The sequence below is a fragment of the Alosa pseudoharengus genome, unplaced genomic scaffold, assembly GCF_046254945.1.
Source record: "Alosa pseudoharengus isolate Yale_2024_CS ecotype anadromous, Long Island Sound unplaced genomic scaffold, YU_APseudo_1.1 YU_APseudo_1.1_scf_6, whole genome shotgun sequence".
Taxonomy (NCBI): domain Eukaryota; kingdom Metazoa; phylum Chordata; class Actinopteri; order Clupeiformes; family Clupeidae; genus Alosa; species Alosa pseudoharengus.
In genome coordinates, this window is record NW_027468848.1 from 4,488,139 (window position 1) to 4,507,957 (window position 19,819).

A 19,819-nucleotide genomic window follows, 5' to 3' on the forward strand; every position below is an offset into this window, starting at 1 on the left:
TGCAGCGATAAACGTCCTACGTAAATAAGCATATTTTGAAATATGCATTCAAAAATCTTCAAAATCGAGAGTGCACACCTTTGTGCCACGCGCGAGCCACATACGAAATCTTCAGTCTGACAAACGGTCAGCGAGATATGCGTGCCACAGACACAGACACACACACACACACGGACACACAGACGCTTCTTGCTTTATAGATAGATCTGTGTGTGTGTTTGTGTGTGTGACTGACTGACCGTAGGGTGTGTGTGCGTGTGTGTATGTGTGTGTGTGTGTGTGTGTGTGTGTGTGTGTGTGTGTCTGACTGACCGTAGGATGTGTGTGTGTGTATGTGTTTGTGTGACTGACCGTAGGGTGTGTGTGTGTGTGTGTATGTGTGTGTGTGTGTGTGTGTGTGTGTGTGTGTGACTGACTGACCGTAGGGTGTTCCAGGACCAAAGTCCTTGGCCGCCTCCAGCATGTACTGCCCCAGCAGCTCTGCGTTGGTGGGCCGAGAGGGGACCTTCCTGTCCAGCTTCTCGTAGAGGAACTCCTCGATCCTGGCACCTGGGGTGGACAGGGAGGGACGGAGGACGCCATCAGGGGACACGCAGCCACACAGAGACAGGAGGGAAGAACGGGGGATGGATTAACAGAGAGAGGTGACCACGAGTGAGAAAACAGAGACAGGAAATGTGCACGCAGACACACACACAACACACACATACACACACACAAACACAAACAGAGCTATGATGACGCTAGTCAACCTGTAGCTGCAGCTAACTCTAAGAGAACAGCTAAGAGGTCAACCACGTGGCACAGGGGACAGAGGGCACTTACACTAAATCGCTGTTTGGGTAGCGTACATGACATCAAATGATCAGGGCCACATCAGGGCCGCGTCAGGGCCAGATCAGGGCCACATGACATCACATGATCATGGACGACCGAGGATCATTAAGAGGCATTATGGGTAAATGAACTGAGGAGCGTCTTAACACAGTGAAGCACTGAAATATATTTTTAAGACTTTTTTTTTTAAACCTTAACACTAGCTACATACACTTTTAGCTGTGGGTTATTCCTGTGATCTTTAAAAACTTGCGTTTTCCACATGGATGCATTTGAACTGGTTTCACCTTTAACATGGAAAAGGGATCATCAGAGAATCACTACTCAGTCTGAGAGAGAGCTGTATCACTAAAGATCCTTGTGTCCAACTAAATCATTCTTACAGAGTTGTAGTTTGTGTTCTGTTTACATGTATTTAGTCTATTACTAATATTTGTGTCTTCATTTAGGCTGTATGACTTCACTTTAAACTCTTAATTTTAATGTTAATGTAATGTTAATTGATAACATTCATAGTTAAGTGTCTTTAAGCATCTGCTAAGCACCATAAACACAAACATCTTGACATAAACATAAACAAACACACTATATAAGTGTATCTCTCTACAAATAATTATAAACATCTGTCCATCAGAGCTACCTGAAAGTACTCAACTTTTCATTTAAACAATATAAAAAATAAAACAATTTAAACAATATAAAATATAAAACTACATACCAACCAGAAGACAGAAATGGAAAACGGTGTCCCACTTTATGTTAAGTGTCTTTATTACTGTTTAGTACTTTTATTATATTACTAGTGAATAACATGAACACATATCACATGTCCACAAACCTAGCTTCAATTGAGTGTTAATAGATATCAATATAGGCTTCTCAACATAAAACTCAAATGAAATTGTCCTTTTAGTTGTACTGCTGAAAGCAATGACACTTAATATAGCGTGGGACCCAGCACTGCTATGGATCACAGATGGAACAGAAAGGGCTTGTGTCAGCATGACACAATAGCAGGCATGAGGACACCCATGAACAGGAGGTGGTGGCAGACAGAGCCCTGATACGGGACACGTCCAGGCCTTATCCTGCAACCATCTACTGGATCAGCTCCAGGGCAGAGGTAGATCAGAGGTAGATCAGGGCCACATCAGGGCCGCATCAGGGCCAGATCAGGGCCACATCAAGGCTGGACGTGCTCCAGAGCCTGCAGCTGTCTGTCACTTTCAGTCCATGAGCTGATAAATGAGATATGAACACACAGCAGCTGCCTTTAGCGCCTCCGTGCAGGCCAGACCAGCCCAGACCAAACCAGCCCAGACCAGCCCAGACACCAGGGAGAGCCTCCGTGCAGGCCAGACCAGCCCAGACCAGACCAGACACCAGGAAGAGCCTCCGTGCAGGCCAGACCAGCCCAGACCAAACCAGCCCAGCCCAGACCAGACACCAGGGAGAGCTCGGTCCCCTGCGCTCTCTCTCCCTGTCTCCCGGCCCAGACAGACAGCCCAGCTAGACACGGGCACACAGTCCCACCACCCCATGGGGTCAGTCATCTAACGCCGCCCCCTCAGGAGTGTGTCCTTACGACCGGGATTCATCAAACCAGAGGGCCTGGAGCCAAGATGGAGTCTTAACATGCACGCCATCTGGTCCCCAGCAGAATCAGAATAATGGCTGCAGTGTCACATTATACAAGTCAAAAACAAAAGTGACATTCTGAAACTGTGCTTCTTCAAATAATGCTGCCTTTCACAAATCTCCAGATATAGAGAAGGTTTGTGTTTGTCGCTCTTTTGTTTGGTTCAATACGTGGCGAACTGATTACAATACGTGGCAAACTGATTAGAATACGTGGAAAACTGATTAGAATACGTGGCAAACTGATTACAATACGTGGCAAACTGATTACACTGATTTAGATTATTGGAAGAAACACCGTTGCAGTAGAAAAGCTCCAGTACTTCCACCAACATGACCCCTGGCTAGTAGGATAAAAATAACACATACAAAAAAAAAAGATTTTCTGTCAAAACGAAAAGTTATGTTACTCCATCATTTAATGAAAATAATACATTTCTACATTTCCCAAAACATAATATTCTGTAAACGTGTCCAGACTCCAGAGGTAATATAATGTTTTTCAACCTAATGAAATCCAATTAAAAAATGATTACGAACTTGAAATGAAAGACAAACGAAAGCCCACCAGTCACCTGGGCAACAAACAACTTTATATGCATCAATCTGAGAATGTGGTCATACATCCTCCCCATTAACAGCAGACTTTCCACTTGCATTTTCCTGATAACTATACTTTTATCACAGAGTAACTTGTAGATTTGTTCTAGACTAAAGATGACATTTTGATGAGAAGCTGCTAACATTCCCTACGCAGTGTTTTGTTATTTCTCGTTCCAGATAAATACATCCCCTTTCAGATATTGCACAAAATCTGGTCAATATCTTTCCAGCAAAACATTTAATAGACAGACAGACACAGAACAGATAGAAATGATAGAAATGGCAATTCCCAATCACAACCTTTATACTGAGCTCACCCTCAAACATAAAACTAAGACATATCTTACAGGCAGGATATACCTGGCATGCAACTGAAGCATTTTGTTTGTAGAGCATAGAAATAGTTTTAGAATGTTTTTTCTAGTTTCATTGATTATAGTAGAAGCTAATTGATGCGGCATACACTACGCTAACAAATCACTTCAGTTATGTGCCTGGTGTAGTCTGCCTGTTAAAATTAAGGTGGAATGAAAGATTAATGTTGGGGCTACTCATCAATAGCTTTATATACTGTACGTGCCTTCACTTTGCCAGTAACCATCTAGCAATTATACCAGACGGTCCCATTCACCTGTCTGTATCAAACACACAGCTACTGTGCGGTAACCATATGATTGGGAATCAGGATGCTCGGGTGGGGTCAGGATAGTCCTGCACTGGGGTGAAGGGCCCGTGAGGAGCAGAGATACTTACCGGTGTGGTCAACTGTAGCATGGGGAATCAGAGAGACAGGTTACAGCTCAGTCTTGCTATACTAAACACACACAAGCCTCACCGATGCAGCCTCATCAATGCGGTCTAATACCACTAAACACTCACAAGCCTCATCAATGCGGTCTAATACCACTAAACACTCAAAAGCCTCATCAATGCGGTCTAATACCACTAAACACACACAAGCCTCATCAATGCGGCCTAATACCACTAAACACACACAAGCCTTATCAATGCGGTCTAATACCATTACATTACATTACATTTAGCAGACACTTCTTGACCAAAGTGATTTACATATGTCAGCTATATTACAAGGGATTACATTGTCCCTGGAGCAACTTGGGGCTAAGTGCCTTGCTCAAGGGCACAACGGTGGAAGCCGAGAATTGAACCGACAACTTTCAGGCTACTGCATGCTAGCCCAGCTCCTTAACCACTACACTACCACCGCCCTAATACCGTATGATGTAGTGCTGCAAGGGCTACTTAACAAAGCAGGAGCATCAGATACCCAGATGATATCAGTGAACAAAGCCCCAAACTTCATTGTGTGTGGTTTGTGGTGTTTTGTTTTGTTTTGAACCCGGATTAGCAATCTGGCTATTTGGTGAGAACTAACACGTATATCTTGCTTTGTGAAATAAGCCCTAGTCTGCTAAACTTATCAAATTCCATATAAACCCTTCACAGCCTCATAGACCTCTCACATACACTACTTCTGTTATCATCTAATAATAACACACGCTTCTGAAATAGTCTCTGTTAGGTGGTACAGCTGGATCCATTCTTCTTGTATGCGTATATATTAATCTAATTATATCTAAAACTAGCAGGTGGATGGTGGAAACACTTTATAAAGTGATATTCTGTGAACAAAGACATAATAGAATTCCTGTAAAGGAAGATGGCAGTGTAATCTGATATAAAAGTTTATAAAACCACTGCCTGTGATACTGGCAAACTAAATCAATGTTCACATTATCATTAGCATATACACTGAGATCTTACACATGTAAAGCACATATAATGACGCAGTTGGTGACGAATAACATAAGACGACTAACACTTAACATGCAACGTTTCCCTTCAGCCTGTGGATTACAAACGCCTTATGAGAATACAAATGTGGTCTGCAGTGAATGCTATTTAAATAGTGTAGTATGTAAAATCATCTTTACCAGTTTAAATCACATTTCCCAAAAAGGTAAAGCATTACATTGCCATGACTTTTGGATGGAAATAATTTAATCAAAATGTAATTGTTCTGGCTGAACTTATATGAAACAAGTTTCTGGATGCTGGTGATGTGTGTGTGTGTTATCAGTCCTCACTTGGGTTTGGCTGCAGTAGGTACTCTGTCTGTCTGAAGATCTTCTCGGTCCAGTTCTTGGTGCAGTCGGCTCTGGCTAGCAGGTTTTCAAAGTGAGCATCCAGCTCGGTCTTCTCTGCCTGTCCCAGATTCTCCTGTGTGAACTACGCAAAAGCAACATCTGATGAGGGCAGCTAATCAATACCATTACACAATTAGCCAGTCATCCGGCCATAAACCATTCATAGCAAACCAATCACACACCAAGTCTTTGTTTTCATCTGCACCAAAATGTAAAACACACTGACATTCCTAAGTCAATAGTCTAGACAGCATTGGTCTATGTATCAATCACGTCAACAGTGTCATAACCTATATCAACATTTGGGTAGTAGCCTAGGCTAGCCTCGGCATACACAACAATGATCACAAGTTAAAGTGTGATTTATTTAAACCAAATTAGGCCTACTCGGTTATCCTGCTGCTTTGAGTTATAGACATCCTGTCTGCGTGAGTGGGAGGAATTTCTCCAATGGCATGGCATCATGAGACTTTAACGACCTGTGCGGAAACAACAACTCCTAACTCTCATAACCTTTTACCCAACAACAACTAGGCCTGTATTCCAACATGGGTGGAACGTGGGAGGACGAACAGAAGCGCTTCAAGGATTATGCTACACCAAAACATCGGACACAACGATACGCTCCCCTTTATCGTCTTTAAGTGAAACTCTAAAATAGTAGGCTAGCCTAATTAGGCTAGTTTTATGATCGTGACACTTCTGCTTTAATTATTAGGCTATTTGTTGATGAGAGCCAGTAGTGTTGACAGGGTAGACTATTCATCCATCACCCCACTGGGCGACTTTCAATAGCGCATCATCACATCACGACCGAGTCAGCCGCGGTTGGTGGTAGGCTAGATGGACCACTTCACGGCTTTCTCCGTTTCATGTCTTATGTGCCCCACGCAACACATCTACTACGCTTCGGGTAAAGTCACGTAGGCCTAACTTTTGAGATGTCACGTCAAAATGTAAAGCAAACATAAAATGTATATGTTGAGTTTAAATTAGGTGACAATTAAGAGATCACTGATGCGATGATGAATCCCACATTCGGATAGCTAATTTGTTGTCGCTGTCAGTTTAATTTTAGAGTCTGACTTTCGGTTCAACTGTTTGGCGAGTCGCGATACCAAGCTTACCTGGACAGCTCGAGAAAAAAAGACTCCCGCATCCGAGGCTAGTTTCTTTACACTAAAATCCATGATGTCAGCGAACGCAAGCTGTGTCTCCAGCGCATCTGTAGTAGGGCTCGGGCTCGGAGTGCGGCGGGGAACTGTGGATCACGCCAGAAGAGCAGTGCTGCTCACAGCAGAAAGAGCAGTCGCTCACACTGACAGAGGCATCGATGCGCTCGGAAATCGACTACTCGGCTTGTGTTTAAAGGAGCCTTTTGTATTTCATATGAGCTATCATATGGTCGAGGTCCAGCTGTCACCGAGGAAACGATTCAGTGATAGGCTATGATATATAAATCTGATTTTGATTATTTTATCAACTTATTATTAACAATGTTACTGGCTAGACAGGGCCTGTTAGTCCAGTCATTTTGTGAATTTGCAATAGAAGTAAACTCAACTGATTTTGTTTCCTCAATATGTCTAGTAGCCTAGGCTAAGGGAAAAAAGCCCCGGAGAATCCCATTAGGGGAAAGTTTGGAAAAAGCCCCAAATATAGCCTCAGGACATATTGAGGATACAAAATCAGTTGAGTTTGCTTCTGTTGCAATTTGTACTAGGTTGAAACCCATTTTGGCTTAAAATGACTGGACTATATTTTTTTCAGTTTTTTTCTCTCTGCGGTGATCAAAATGTTTTGCTGGACGCTGGCTAAAAACGAGAAGCCCCTGGTTGCAGCTTGCACTTGGAAACTTGAATAGTGCTGTTACTGAACAATCCACATGATGTGTCAATTGGTCTGAAACACTTAACCAGAGCCACACTTAACGGTTCTTTGGCTTTTCCACAATCGATCATAGGCTACGTCTCTAAAAGTTGATGGACAAAATACATGTGACTACGTCGTGCACAGATCCTTTAAGGGTTTTGTCTGCCTGCATGGTTTATTATAGGCTATAGCTTTTACCATGCGTATCTTTGAGCTGGCCTATTGCAGGCACTTCTTTCTTTCTTATTTAGCCTATTTATTTATTTATCTTTTATTATGTGTAGCTTACCTTTATTTATGAAAAACAGCACGGTAAAATAAAATATTAATCAGTTTCCATATCTGTTTTCTTCACACAAAATAGCCTCCCATATAAAATTGTAAACATGGTGAGCTTAGACTATATATTCCATTACACAACAGTGGCCATTCCAGTTACTTAACAAAGCATTAAGACTTATACAGTATTAAACTATACAGTATTTGGTAAATTGCAGTACTTTTGTTTTTCATTTTTTCTATCTAATTATGATGTGCCTATCTTCCTAATTCTCTAATTGATTCTATCTTTCTGTCAGCTGCTCTACTAAATTGCAGTGTTTTTCATTTCTCTATCTTATTGCCACCTATCTGCCACAACCCTCTAGCTGCCCGTCGTCCTGTTTCTCTATAAGTGCTTCTATCTTTCTCTCAACTGCTCTCACACATCACACTCCCTTTCCCATGGCTTCCTGTTTGTGTTCTCTTCTTGGCTACTTGGTGTGGTTCTGCGCCCACTGGTAGAACCTCTGAGCGTACGCCGTTGGGCTGACGGTGGAGAACGCCCTGCCGGGGAACCGGATTCTCTTCCACAGGTTCTCCAGCCTCTTCTTCAGTCCGTACACGGTGAAAATGTCCACCACGCCCACAAAGTAGCGCAGCTCGGGACCATCCATGACGTGCACTGGGTTCTTGAACTCCGGCAGAAGCCTGCGGTTCTGGTCATGGAACTCCTGGAGTTCTGTGGAGTGCCGGTGGGGAAGTTCCTGTAGGGGGGTTCCGGTGACGGGATCCTCTGCTAGGGCCTGGGCCCTTGACGGGTCCGACTGCAGCAGGGCTGAGTCCTCCTCCACCAAAGTAGCAGGGATCTTTAGAGGCTCCTGCTCAGTAGGGTCTGTTTCTATATCCACAGATCTATACATATTGTAAATATGAAAAACATAAGTAAGACTCTGGTGTGATTATATTTTTAATGACAGTAAAGTCATTACAGTAAAGCTATCTATGTATCTGTCTATTTATCAATCTATCTATCTCCAGTGCTGCTTGAAAGTGTGTGAACCCTTTGAACAGTTTTAGAGTTTTCTGTTGTTTTATCATGATTTTCTTATTTTATCATCACCAGTTTTTAAATATGGTGTGTATATTTATCAAATGCATGGACATACCCTTCACTATAGAGATTGGCATGGGGTATCTTCCATAAGATCATCTCTCAATGCAAATCAAACCAGCTACTGTAATAGGCTAACAGAAATAACACCATGCCAATCTCTGGTGAAGGGTATGTGATGATGTGGAGCTATTTTAATTCCAAAGGCCAAGGGAAATGTATCAGGATGCATAGTATCCTGGATCCATGAAATAACTGGCCTTTAAAAATAAAAATCTGCCTGCCTCTATGGGAATTTAACATAGGGGTGTGTATACGTATGCCCCCTGTATTTTAAGAAAGAACATATTTATTTACGATACGTAATTCATTCAAAAAGAAAATTGGTGTCCTTCAAGGATTGAAATTGCATTTGGTGTTGGCCTCCATTTCATGTTTACTGTCCACACCAGCTCGGGCCAAAAACAATTACATTAACATTCTTGGGGTGAAAAGACTGATTGAAAGCAATAGAAAATAAGTCTCTATGCAAACCACTTAAACTTAAAACGGTGTGTTCCATAACAGAGAAAACTTGGTAAAACTTTACTTGACAGTATCGACATAAGAGTGACATGACACTGTCATGACACATGAACCCTAACCCTAACCCTAACCCTAATCCTAACCCTAAACCTAACCCTAACTTGTTATGACAAAAACCGAATGTCACTTAATAACAGAAGCGTGATGTCATAAACATTTATGATTTGTTTATGACACGTTCATGACAGTGTCATGTCACTCTTATGTCAATACTGTCAAGTAAAGTGTAACTGAAAAGTTAATTGAGACATTCTTAGTAATATCTGTCTGATGCATAATCTGTTATGTAAAATATGATGTTATGCTTTGACCCACACCTCAGTGAGTGTGCATAACGATGAGGACACTGAGTACGTACATGGTGGTCCGGAGGACAAGGGTCGCGAGGTCGTGGTTCTGGTCGATCTCGTCCAGATGCAGGGGCTGATGGGCCAACAGGATGCTGTAGTCCAGAACATTTAGGCTGCGCAGGAACTCAGAGTCCAGCTGCACCTGACGGACCAGCCAGGACCGGTGCTCGCCTGCCAATAGGAGGACAGCAGCAGTGAGTGGCTTTACACTCCCATTGGCCACTGACGCTTTTATTTCACGGTGACACGCTTAACGTTGGGTTTGAGTGACACGCTTAACGTTGGGTTTGAGTGACACGCTTAACGTTGGGTTTGAGTGAGTAATTCGACCTATAAACCTTAAAAATAGAACATTTTTACCGAAAACACAACTCATGCAAGAAATCTCCCGCCCAACAAAAACCCATCGCTTCAGTGTCAAATGGATTTTATAATGTTGATTGTGAGATCGCACGCAGATGTGAGATCAGATCTCAAAGTGAGTTTTCACACCCTTGGTGTGCTTTTCACACATAATCTGTGCTGCCCTCTGTGTTCTCATTACCCAGGTTGATGTGTTGCCCTGACTGTGTTCTCCTTACCCAGCTTGATGTGTTGTCCCTCAAAGTTCATGTCCTTCAGCACCACAATGCGCTGTGTGTCTTCAGCGGGGGGGTTGGTCCAGCGGCCCACCTCACAGCCCTTCACGTCATATCTGAGGAGGACAGAAGCGGTATTGGTGAGATAACACCGTCACACCCACGAGATACCACACGTCAGGCCAGACAAAACTCAAGGCTGCAGGACCACATGTGCCCAATGTGCAATTTTACACATAAATGCTGCCATTTAAATATATAAGTAAGTATATATACTTGGGTAATGGGTATATATAGTATATTGGGATAAATGCAGAGACCCTGTATATATACTCTTTTGATCCCGTGAGGGTCTCTGCATTTATCCCAGTCCGTGAATCAGTGAAACACACTCAGCACACAGTGAACACGCAGTGAGGTGAAGCACACACCACACTAATCCCGATGCAGTGAGCTGCCTGCAACAACAGCGGCGCTCGGGGAGCAGTGAGGGGGTTAGGTGCCTTGCTCAAGGGCACTTCAGCCGTGGATGTGGGCATGGGAGAGCAGTGCTCAACCACTTCCCCCGCCCACATTTTTACCACTGGTCGGGGATCGAACCGGCAACCCTTCGGTTACAAGCCCGAAGCCCTAACCAATAGGACACTGCTGCCCCATGTGATGCACTGCCCCAGAGTAAGCCACTGCTGCCCCATGTGATGCATTGCCCCAGAGTAAGCCACTGCTGCCCCATGATGCATTGCCCCAGAGTAAGCCACTGCTGCCCCATGATGCATTGCCCCAGACCAGAGTAAGCCACTGCTGCCCCATGATGCATTGCCCCAGAGTAAGCCACTGCTGCCCCATGATGCATTGCCCCAGACCAGAGTAAGCCACTGCTGCCCCATGATGCATTGCCCCAGAGTAAGCCACTGCTGCCCCATGATGCATTGCCCCAGACCAGAGTAAGCCACTGCTGCCCCATGTGATGCATTGCCCCAGAGTAAGCCACTGCTGCCCCATGATGCATTGCCCCAGACCAGAGTAAGCCACTGCTGCCCCATGATGCATTGCCACTGGATCATTTACGTCTGCAGTCTCCTGGCAGGGCACCGTCCGTTACACATCCAACAGCCAACATTCAACCAACGGCCAAACAGCCAGATAATAAAAATTGCATGCAGTAATATTATATATCACACATGGTGCAGTAATATTACGCCGGTCATTATGGGAAAATAAGTCCCTTCAGGGCGAAACAAGACCCCTCCGCTGGCGCATCGGGGTCCGGTTCACCCTGTCAGGACTTATTTTCCCCATAATGACCGGCGTTCTATACATTATCCCTTACATATCACACATGGTGCTTTAATCAGTAATATTATATATCACACATGGTGCTTTAATGAGTAATATTATATATCACATGGTGCAGTAATATTATATATCACACATGGTGCTTTAATCAGTAATATTATATATCACACATGGTGCAGTAATATTATATATCACACATGGTGCTTTAATCAGTAATATTATATATCACACATGGTGCAGTAATATTATATATCACACATGGGGCATTAATCAGTAATATTATATATCACACATGGTGCAGTAATATTATATATCACACATGGGGCATTAATCAGAAATATTATATATCACACATGGTGCAGTAATATTATATATCACACATGGGGCTTTAATCAGTAATATTATATATCACACATGGTGCAGTAATATTATATATCACACATAGTGCTTTAATCAGTAATATTATATATCACACATAGTGCTTTAATCAGTAATATTATAAATATTATATATCACACATGGGGCTTTAATCAGTAATATTACATATCACACATAGTGCTTTAATCAGTAATATTATATATCACACATGGTGCAGTAATATTATATATCACACATGGTGCTTTAATCAGTAATATTATATATCACACATGGTGCAGTAATATTATATATCACACATGGTGCAGTAATATTATCACACATGGTGCTTTAATCAGTAATATTATATATCACACATGGTGCTTTAATCAGTAATATTATATATCACACATAGTGCTTTAATCAGTAATATTATAAATATTATATATCACACATGGTGCTTTAATCAGTAATATTATATATCACACATGGTGCAGTAATATTATATATCACACATGGGGCTTTAATCAGTAATATTATATATATCACACATGGTGCAGTAATATTATATATCACACATAGTGCTTTAATTTCAGTTCCAGTAACAACTCAATTGATTTCTATACCGGTTGTATGTTCAGTAATAATTGTAGCTACGTATAATTCTATACACAACACCTGCAGGCAGCAGGTAGAAGCAGGTGTTAGTGCAGCAGGTAAGCAGGTGTGAGTGCAGAAGGTAAGCAGGTGTGAGTGCAGCAGGTAAGCAGGTGTGAGTGCAGCAGGTAAGCAGGTGTGAGTGCAGAAGGTAAGCAGGTGTGAGTGCAGCAGGTAAGCAGGTGTGAGTGCAGCAGGTAAGCAGGTGTGAGTGCAGCAATGAGTGTCCAATATTCCAATATATGGTTTAATGTTCTGCATTATGTCCAATATTCCAATATGTGGTTTAATGTTCTGCATTTCTCATTAGTGGGTCACTTTGATACTAAAAGTATGATTCTAGGTAATGACTGTATGATATATGTACTGTCCCTGTGTATATCTGTGTGTGACTGTATTTAGAGATAAGCGGGAATATTATGTCTTTGCAGTGTTTCACTGTTCTACATGGCTGCGTCAGTAGATATCTGCTCCGGATTGACAGGCTGCCACTAATCAGAGTCTGATTCAGTGTAGTCCATGTGATATGGGATGACCAACGCCATCTCCTGTCAGCATGGAAGGATACTTAAACCCTAACTATTTCCTTGTCTAGTTAGAGCAGCTGATGGATCTTTAGGTGAAGTCATGCTGTCTCTCCCTTGATGCGCATCATTGTAAATAAACTCTGTTCCTGATTTTTCATACTATTGGTCTGACTGGGTCTCTATTAAATCTATGGTATCAAAATTACCATCAGAGTGCAGCAGGTAAGCAGGTGTTAGTGCAGCAGGTAGCAGGTGTGAGTGCAGCAGGTAGCAGGTGTGAGTGCAGCAGGTAGAAGCAGGTGTTAGTGCAGCAGGTAAGCAGGTGTGAGTGCAGCAGGTAAGCAGGTGTTAGTGCAGCAGGTAGCAGGTGTGAGTGCAGCAGGTAAGCAGGTGTGAGTGCAGCAGGTAAGCAGGTGTGAGTGCAGCAGGTAAGCAGGTGTTAGTGCAGCAGGTAAGCAGGTGTGAGTGCAGCAGGTAAGCAGGTGTGAGTGCAGCAGGTAGAAGCAGGTGTGAGTGCAGAAGGTAAGCAGGTGTGAGTGCAGCAGGTAAGCAGGTGTTAGTGCAGCAGGTAAGCAGGTGTTAGTGCAGCAGGTAGCAGGTGTGAGTGCAGCAGGTAAGCAGGTGTGAGTGCAGCAGGTAAGCAGGTGTGAGTGCAGCAGGTAAGCAGGTGTTAGTGCAGCAGGTAGAAGCAGGTGTGAGTGCAGCAGGTAAGCAGGTGTGAGTGCAGCAGGTAGCAGGTGTGAGTGCAGCAGGTAGCAGGTGTTAGTGCAGCAGGTAGAAGCAGGTGTGAGTGCAGCAGGTAAGCAGGTGAGAGTGCAGCAGGTAGCAGGTGTGAGTGCAGCAGGTAAGCAGGTGTGAGTGCAGCAGGTAAGCAGGTGTGAGTGCAGCAGGTAAGCAGGTGTGAGTGCAGCAGGTAGAAGCAGGTGTGAGTGCAGCAGGTAAGCAGGTGTGAATGTACTCACCTGGCTGTTATCCTCTCGTCGGGGTAGAAGACGCTCTGCATCACAATGAAATATTTCTGAAAAAGAAAAGTGTCCAAACCTGAGTCTCATTTCACTACTCACACAGACGCTGCTGAGCCCACACAGACGCTGCTGAGCCCACACAGACGTTGTGTCTGTGGTTTGTCATATAAGAATGTGATGATCAGTTACCTTCACGTCACCATGAATGATGATGCGGTGCACACCTGTATTAAGACATGGAGGACACATTCATTACATTCCTCACCTATATTAAGACATGGAGGACACATTCATTACATTCCACACCTATATTAAAGGAACTGTATGCAAGAAATGTATTTCAATTAATCATAAAATGGCCCTGATATGTCACTAGACATTAGGAAATCATGTTTATTTCAAATACTTATATCACTGACAACAGTAGTCCGGCCAGGATATTGTCATTTAAAAAGTGAAGTTGCAGCCCTCAACTGATGCGCCACCCTCCACCTATCTACTAACCACAAACTCAGTAGTGTTTCGGCATCCGGGTTGACAACCTCGAGTCAGGGGGGAGGGGATACACCGCTCTAGAGTAATTTGAAAGTGATTGCAGTACCACTTTCGGCCACAATCTTACATATGGTTCCTTTATGACATGGAGGACACATTCATTACATGTCATGATTTCTATTGTGACAATATCATAAGATCCCAAATAGATAAGCAGCTCTGGTCCAGGCTTTGATGGGGTGCTGATGTGCCAAATCACGATCAAATCAGCACTAGCTCCTTTGTAGCTATCCGCCACCAGCTGATGTGCCAAATCACGATCAAATCAGCACCAGCTCCTTTGTAGCTACAGTATCCGCCACCAGCTGATGTCTGATATAAGGGATATCATGAGAAGTTCTCATGTTCCTTACCCAGGAACCACACCATCAGTAAGTGGAGATATCATGAGAAGTCGAGAAGTTGTCATGTTCCTTACCCAGGAACCGCACCATCAGTGAGTGGGGATACTTGTCTAGATGCTCCATGTATTTCTTCAAGTTAGACAGGAGGAAGTTGACCTCACGTTTATTCTGGGTCTTCAGGAAGTAACATTTATCATTCCTGTAACGTACAAGAGACATATTTAAAACAAACTCAACTAAGAGGTAAAACACTTGGATGATGCATAACCAGGCTTGGAATTTCACCATTCTGGGGGCAAGGCCACTTGGCCTTCAGTTGGGCATATTTGGTGGGGGGCACAAAGGCCACATGTCAGGGCACCAAGGCCAAAGTTAACTATACAGTAGTAGGCTATAAAAATGATCAAAGTTGTATTTAGCCTATTCACTGCAGTAGACCTGCATCACTGTATGAAACATTACAAAAACATGAAACATGACATATTACATAGAACTGTAAATCATCTGATCACCTAATATTTGCAGATATCTAGGCTATATATAACATTTATTTTATATTTGGCCTGTTAGGAAATCACGTATTGAACAATTTAAGCACAGCTCAGCTTTAAGAAACTCAAATAGCCTAGATGCATGCTTAGCATTTTGTAATCATTAAGGCTACTTTCACAAACTCTTAGTCAACTGTCCTATGATTTACCAATATAGGCGATATTTGTAACATTTATTTTGTATTTGGCCCGTTATGAAATCAATTGGAACAATTTAAACACATTGTAAAACGTAAAGCCCAAATTTGGAGACATCCATGCATGTCGAAATTTACTGCAAATTCAAAACTAGATTACTCTGGAACGGCTAACTGTACAGGGGACTGCTTTACACTTTTGTGTTCGGTAAGGTCTGCTGTTTATTCTGATTTAATGGGTTGTCATGTGTTAAAAGAAGGGTTCGTGAAGTATTCCACAGAGATGAATGGGTAGGGAGATCATGGGACGCAAAACCTTCAGTAGAATGTATGATTAAATTTAATTATATTATTTACTTTTCTCGCGAACCGTTCAACACAGCAATTATCGGCTAACATTGTTTAAAAGCTGAGAAAAAGCTCTTTCATGTGATACTTGTGATGTCTGTGTGATGAATAGGCTACTTCGCGAGTAGTTCAACTGAGAAGAATGGGTGAATTTGGACGCACTTTCTTTCTTGCGCTGTCACTTTCTCCACTGCGTAAAAGACTAAATTAATTTGCGCTGTGAATGCTAAGATTATTTTGACAGGCCACAGGCTAAATAAAAATCGCTATTAGTAGGACGCAAAGCAGAATATTGAAAGAAGGGGGCACCAAGGCCACCGTGGCCTGTAAACCTCTGATTTTCAAAGCCAACGCAAGAGGCAACGACGGCCACGGCCATCGTGGCCGCCGTGAAATTCCTACCCTGTGCATAACTGAAAAACAGGAATTCAATGATCTGTGTGTTAGTGCTAGATGATTTCCTGTGTTCTGTGTGTCAGTGCTAGATGATTTCCTGTCTGTACTTTTCCCTGTCTGTATTCCACACTAAATCCATACAATAGTCAGTCATACAGTATAGTGTATGCTTTCTGTATGTGTGAGTGAGTATGTGAGCATGTATGTGGTATATCTATGCAACTATGTGTGTGTGTGTGTGTGTGTGTGTGTGTGTGTGTGTGTGTGTATATTCTTCACTCATTAGTGGCACTGGTTTAATTGTCTGCGTGCTAAGCACTCACGTGAGGTAGAAGTCGGCCTTGCTCTTGGAGTTGCTGATGAACTGCAGGTAGCCAGCGGTGGAGAGGGACGTCTGGTAGTCTCGCTCGCTGATGTCCAGCGCTCGCCGCAGACTGGCAAACACAGGGCCTGCAAACGTCTGCATCTCAAACCCCTTCAGACCACAACCAGCCAGGGATGGTGTGGATGACAGGAAAAAAAAATGTGTGTGTGTGTGTGTGTGTGTGTGTGCGTGAGAGAGAGAGAGATCATATATTTCTGTTTGTGTGTAGGTGAGTGTGTGTGAATGTATGATTACATATTTCTGTGTGTGTGTGTGTGTGTGTGTGTGTGTGTGTGTGTGTGTGTTACTGAGAAGGAATGCGGGCTTACCTCATGCACCTGACACTCTTCCTTGTTATAGTCATCTTCGGTCAGCTCAGTCTAGCAAAGAAAGAACAGCAGATAAAATTTCTTATTATGGCCAGATGACTGTACAACCCCAAAACAGAAAAAGCGGGGACGTTGTGTTAAATGCAAATAAAAACAGAATGTAATAATCTGCAAATCTCTAAACTCATATTTAGTTGCAAAAAGGACACAGACAACATATCAAATGTTGAAAATTGCCAATTTGACTATTTCATGTAAAATATATGCAATATGTTTCAAAAAAAGTTGGGACGGGAGTAACAAAATGCTGGAAAAGTTGTGTAATGATAAAAAAAACAAAAGGAGGAATGTTTCACAACTAATTAGGGTAACTGGCAATATGATTGGGTATGAAAAAGAGCATCCCAGAGAGGCAGGGTCTCTTAGAAGTAAAGATGTAGGGGTATTCATCACTCTGTGTAAACCATGCACAAATGATGAAAAATTTTAATTTAATTGCTTCGTAACATGATATTGTAAAGAATGTGGGGAGTTCATCACCTACAGGACACAATATTAATAAAAATTCAGAGAATCCAGAGAAATCTTTGCAAACAAGGGATAGAGCTGAAAAACAATATTGGATGGCCATGGTCTTTTGGGCCTCAGATGGCACTGCATCAACACCAGACCTGTCTCTGTAAAGAAAATCATTGTATGGGCTCAGGAAAACCTCTGATAACCATTGTCTATGTGCACAGTTTGATACTCAATTCAAAAACATTAACCATGCAACAGTCAAAATTGTATTTAGACATGATACAAAAAATACCACCATCTTATCTGGGCCTGAGCTTGTGTAAAATGGACTGAGGTAACAGGGGGAAAAGTCCTGTGGTTAGACCAATCGAAATGTGCCATTCTTTTTGGAAATCATGGACTCATCTGGGCTAAAGAGGAGAGGGCCTCTCCAAGTATCCAAGTATGTCCAACCATACAACTTGTTTTAGGGCTCAGTTCGAAACCCAGCATCTATGACGGTGTGGAGGTGCATTAGTGCCTACAGCATGGGCATCTTGCACATCTGGCCAGGCACAATCAATTCTGAATGATGTATACAGGTTTTGAGCAACATATACTGCCATCCAGGCAGTATCTTTACCAAGGAAGACCTTGAATATTTCAGGAAAACAATGCCAAAATGAATTCTGCACATATTTAAATGTCTCCAGAGGAAGAGTCCAGGTGCTAAAATTGCCTGTCTGCAGTCCAGACCTGTCAAATTAGTGGTGTATCATGGAATGAAAAACATGACTAAGAATAGCCCATACTGTTGAGCAACTGAAATCCTATATCGGTCAGTAATGGGACAACATTTCATTCTCAAAACTCTAGCAACTGGTCTCCTCAGTTCCTAAACATTTACAGAATTTTGTTGAATTTTGTGAAGAGGTGAAGCTGCACACTGCAACTTTTGTTGAAACATGTGCATCAAATTCAAAATGAACATATATTTTCCATGAAATAGTCCAAATTTTCATTTTCAACGTTTGATACTATGTCCTTTTTGCTGCTAAATATGGGTTTACGAGACTTGTATATTATCACATAAATGTGTTATGCTCTTTTCACGTGCTTTTTGATTTTGAGAGTGTGACTAAGAGTCTTTGTACAAGTCCACTCAGTTCCAGTCCCTCTTACCCGTGCGGGCTGGTCAACGGCGGACTCTAGCGCTGCGGAGAGGCCATCTTTCATCATGACAGTCAGGTTGTAAAACTCATGATCCTCACCGATCTCGAAAAGACCCAGCAACCTCCAGCGGCGGGTCAGGCGAGCCCACAGGCGCCTCCCAACGGTGCCTGAGCGCCGCTGTTTCTTCTGTTTCTTCGGCCTCTCCATCTAAGGACCAAGGAAGGACCTGTCGGTCGGTTTTTAAATCAAACTGATTTGTAAAAGAGCGTGCTGTGGTGTGCGCAATGGGGATGCTGATGCTGATTCCAACATCAAGGCCCCTGTTCCTCGTCTGAATCAATTAGCCCAGTCTGCTGGGTAGTTAGTATAAAGTTAAGACATGTAGGCTAATACTGATTATCTTTTGGCTGGCTTGCTCATTGGCGGAAGATGAGAATGGGAATGCAACTATACTGTGTAGGCTACTGCAGGCTACTGCAAGGCGCCATAGATGCGGACCGGTCAAATGATCAGACAATTCTGATGCATTAATCTGTGTATTCAATGTGACAGATTATTTTAAAACGTTAGAACAATTTCAATGTAATCTTAACGATAGCCTACTAGCTTCCCTTAGGTAGAGTAGCCTACATCCGCAATAATTGTAATGTAATATCAAAGCCTACTCCTCTGTGTGTAGACTAAGCTACTGGAAGCTCACAAAACAACCAAAGCCGTCATTGGCGTGGTTTGATAGCCTACCGTGGGGCTCTGTTGGTCTTGATCCGAATGATCTTGAATGTCAGTCAATCCAGTGCGGATGCGTGTGTCCCACTGCCGCATTCCACACCTGTCAGGTCAGACAGGATTTTAAGGGTGTACCTTTCCAGGTGTGTCCCACGTGACCAACGCCAGCGTCTTCTCTACACACGCTGTCCCACTTGACCTGACTCGAACCGTTATTTTTTGTCTTCAAGGAGAGCTATAAGAACAAGATATATAAGAAACCTCACTGTAAATATGTGCATAAATAATTAATTTTAATCATGTGTTGCCTAAGACCAGTGTGCAACCATTGCGCAAATCCATTCACTTGTTGCAAATTCAAAGAATGTGCTTGTTTTTTTGTTTGTCAACTTATATATTCTGTCAATTAATGTCTATCTTTAATCTTAAAGTCGGTTACTGTGGTAACTTCAGTGTGTAGGCCTACTGTTACGGCCCTAGTGTGTTTCGGCCGTCTGTCTCTGTTTTGCCTTTGCCCTTGTTTAGGTCCCACCTGCTGCTGATTGCCGGAAGGGGAGTTCCTAATTGGGGTTGATTGGACAGCCCTTAAAAGACCC

At 42.8% G+C, this 19,819-nt stretch overlaps 2 protein-coding genes across 5 annotated transcripts in view; both read right to left on the minus strand.

Annotated features, from left to right (window-relative positions):
* LOC143106499 (endophilin-B2-like) overlaps positions 1-6,614 on the minus strand; it is a 27,329-nt gene extending 20,715 nt beyond the window's left edge. For 2 of the 3 annotated variants that reach the window (XM_076270783.1, XM_076270782.1), the window contains exons 1-3: positions 6,374-6,567; positions 5,187-5,328; positions 421-549 (exon numbers count right to left, since the gene is read on the minus strand). In XM_076270783.1, the coding sequence (XP_076126898.1) occupies positions 421-549; positions 5,187-5,328; positions 6,374-6,436 (334 nt within the window). In that variant the 5' untranslated portion in view covers positions 6,437-6,567. Of the gene's footprint in view, positions 1-420; positions 550-5,186; positions 5,329-6,373 lie in introns of all 3 variants that reach the window. The other variant, XM_076270784.1, reaches the window with a different exon arrangement.
* An 800-nt stretch (positions 6,615-7,414) lies between these two features.
* Positions 7,415-19,317, minus strand: LOC143106498 (phosphatidylinositol 4-phosphate 5-kinase-like protein 1). 2 transcript variants are annotated; one of them, XM_076270781.1, is made up of 10 exons: positions 19,239-19,305; positions 18,507-18,704; positions 16,827-16,877; positions 16,457-16,608; positions 14,776-14,900; positions 13,992-14,026; positions 13,800-13,855; positions 10,007-10,119; positions 9,434-9,596; positions 7,415-8,291 (listed from the first exon to the last, which is right to left on the minus strand). In XM_076270781.1, exons 2-10 carry the CDS (start codon positions 18,702-18,704, stop codon positions 7,871-7,873), a joined length of 1,314 nt encoding a protein of 437 aa, XP_076126896.1. In that variant the 5' UTR covers positions 19,239-19,305; the 3' UTR covers positions 7,415-7,870. The 2 variants fall into 2 exon arrangements, with proteins under 2 accessions (XP_076126896.1, XP_076126895.1); XM_076270780.1 differs by having other exon boundaries at positions 7,417-8,291; positions 18,507-18,723; positions 19,239-19,317.
* Between the last annotated feature and the right edge of the window lie 502 nt (positions 19,318-19,819).

Bases quoted from the DNA above. Each gene is read 5' to 3' on its own strand.
- LOC143106498 (XM_076270781.1), bottom strand. From the start codon at position 18,704: ATGGAGAGGCCGAAGAAACAGAAGAAACAGCGGCGCTCAGGCACCGTT. The intron at 16,609-16,826 runs GTAAGCCCGCAT...TGTGGTCTGAAG, and splicing joins AAGAGTGTCAGGTGCATGAG to GGGTTTGAGATGCAGACGTT. The intron at 9,597-10,006 runs GTAAGGAGAACA...TCCTATTGGCAG, and splicing joins GGGACAACACATCAAGCTGG to GCGAGCACCGGTCCTGGCTG.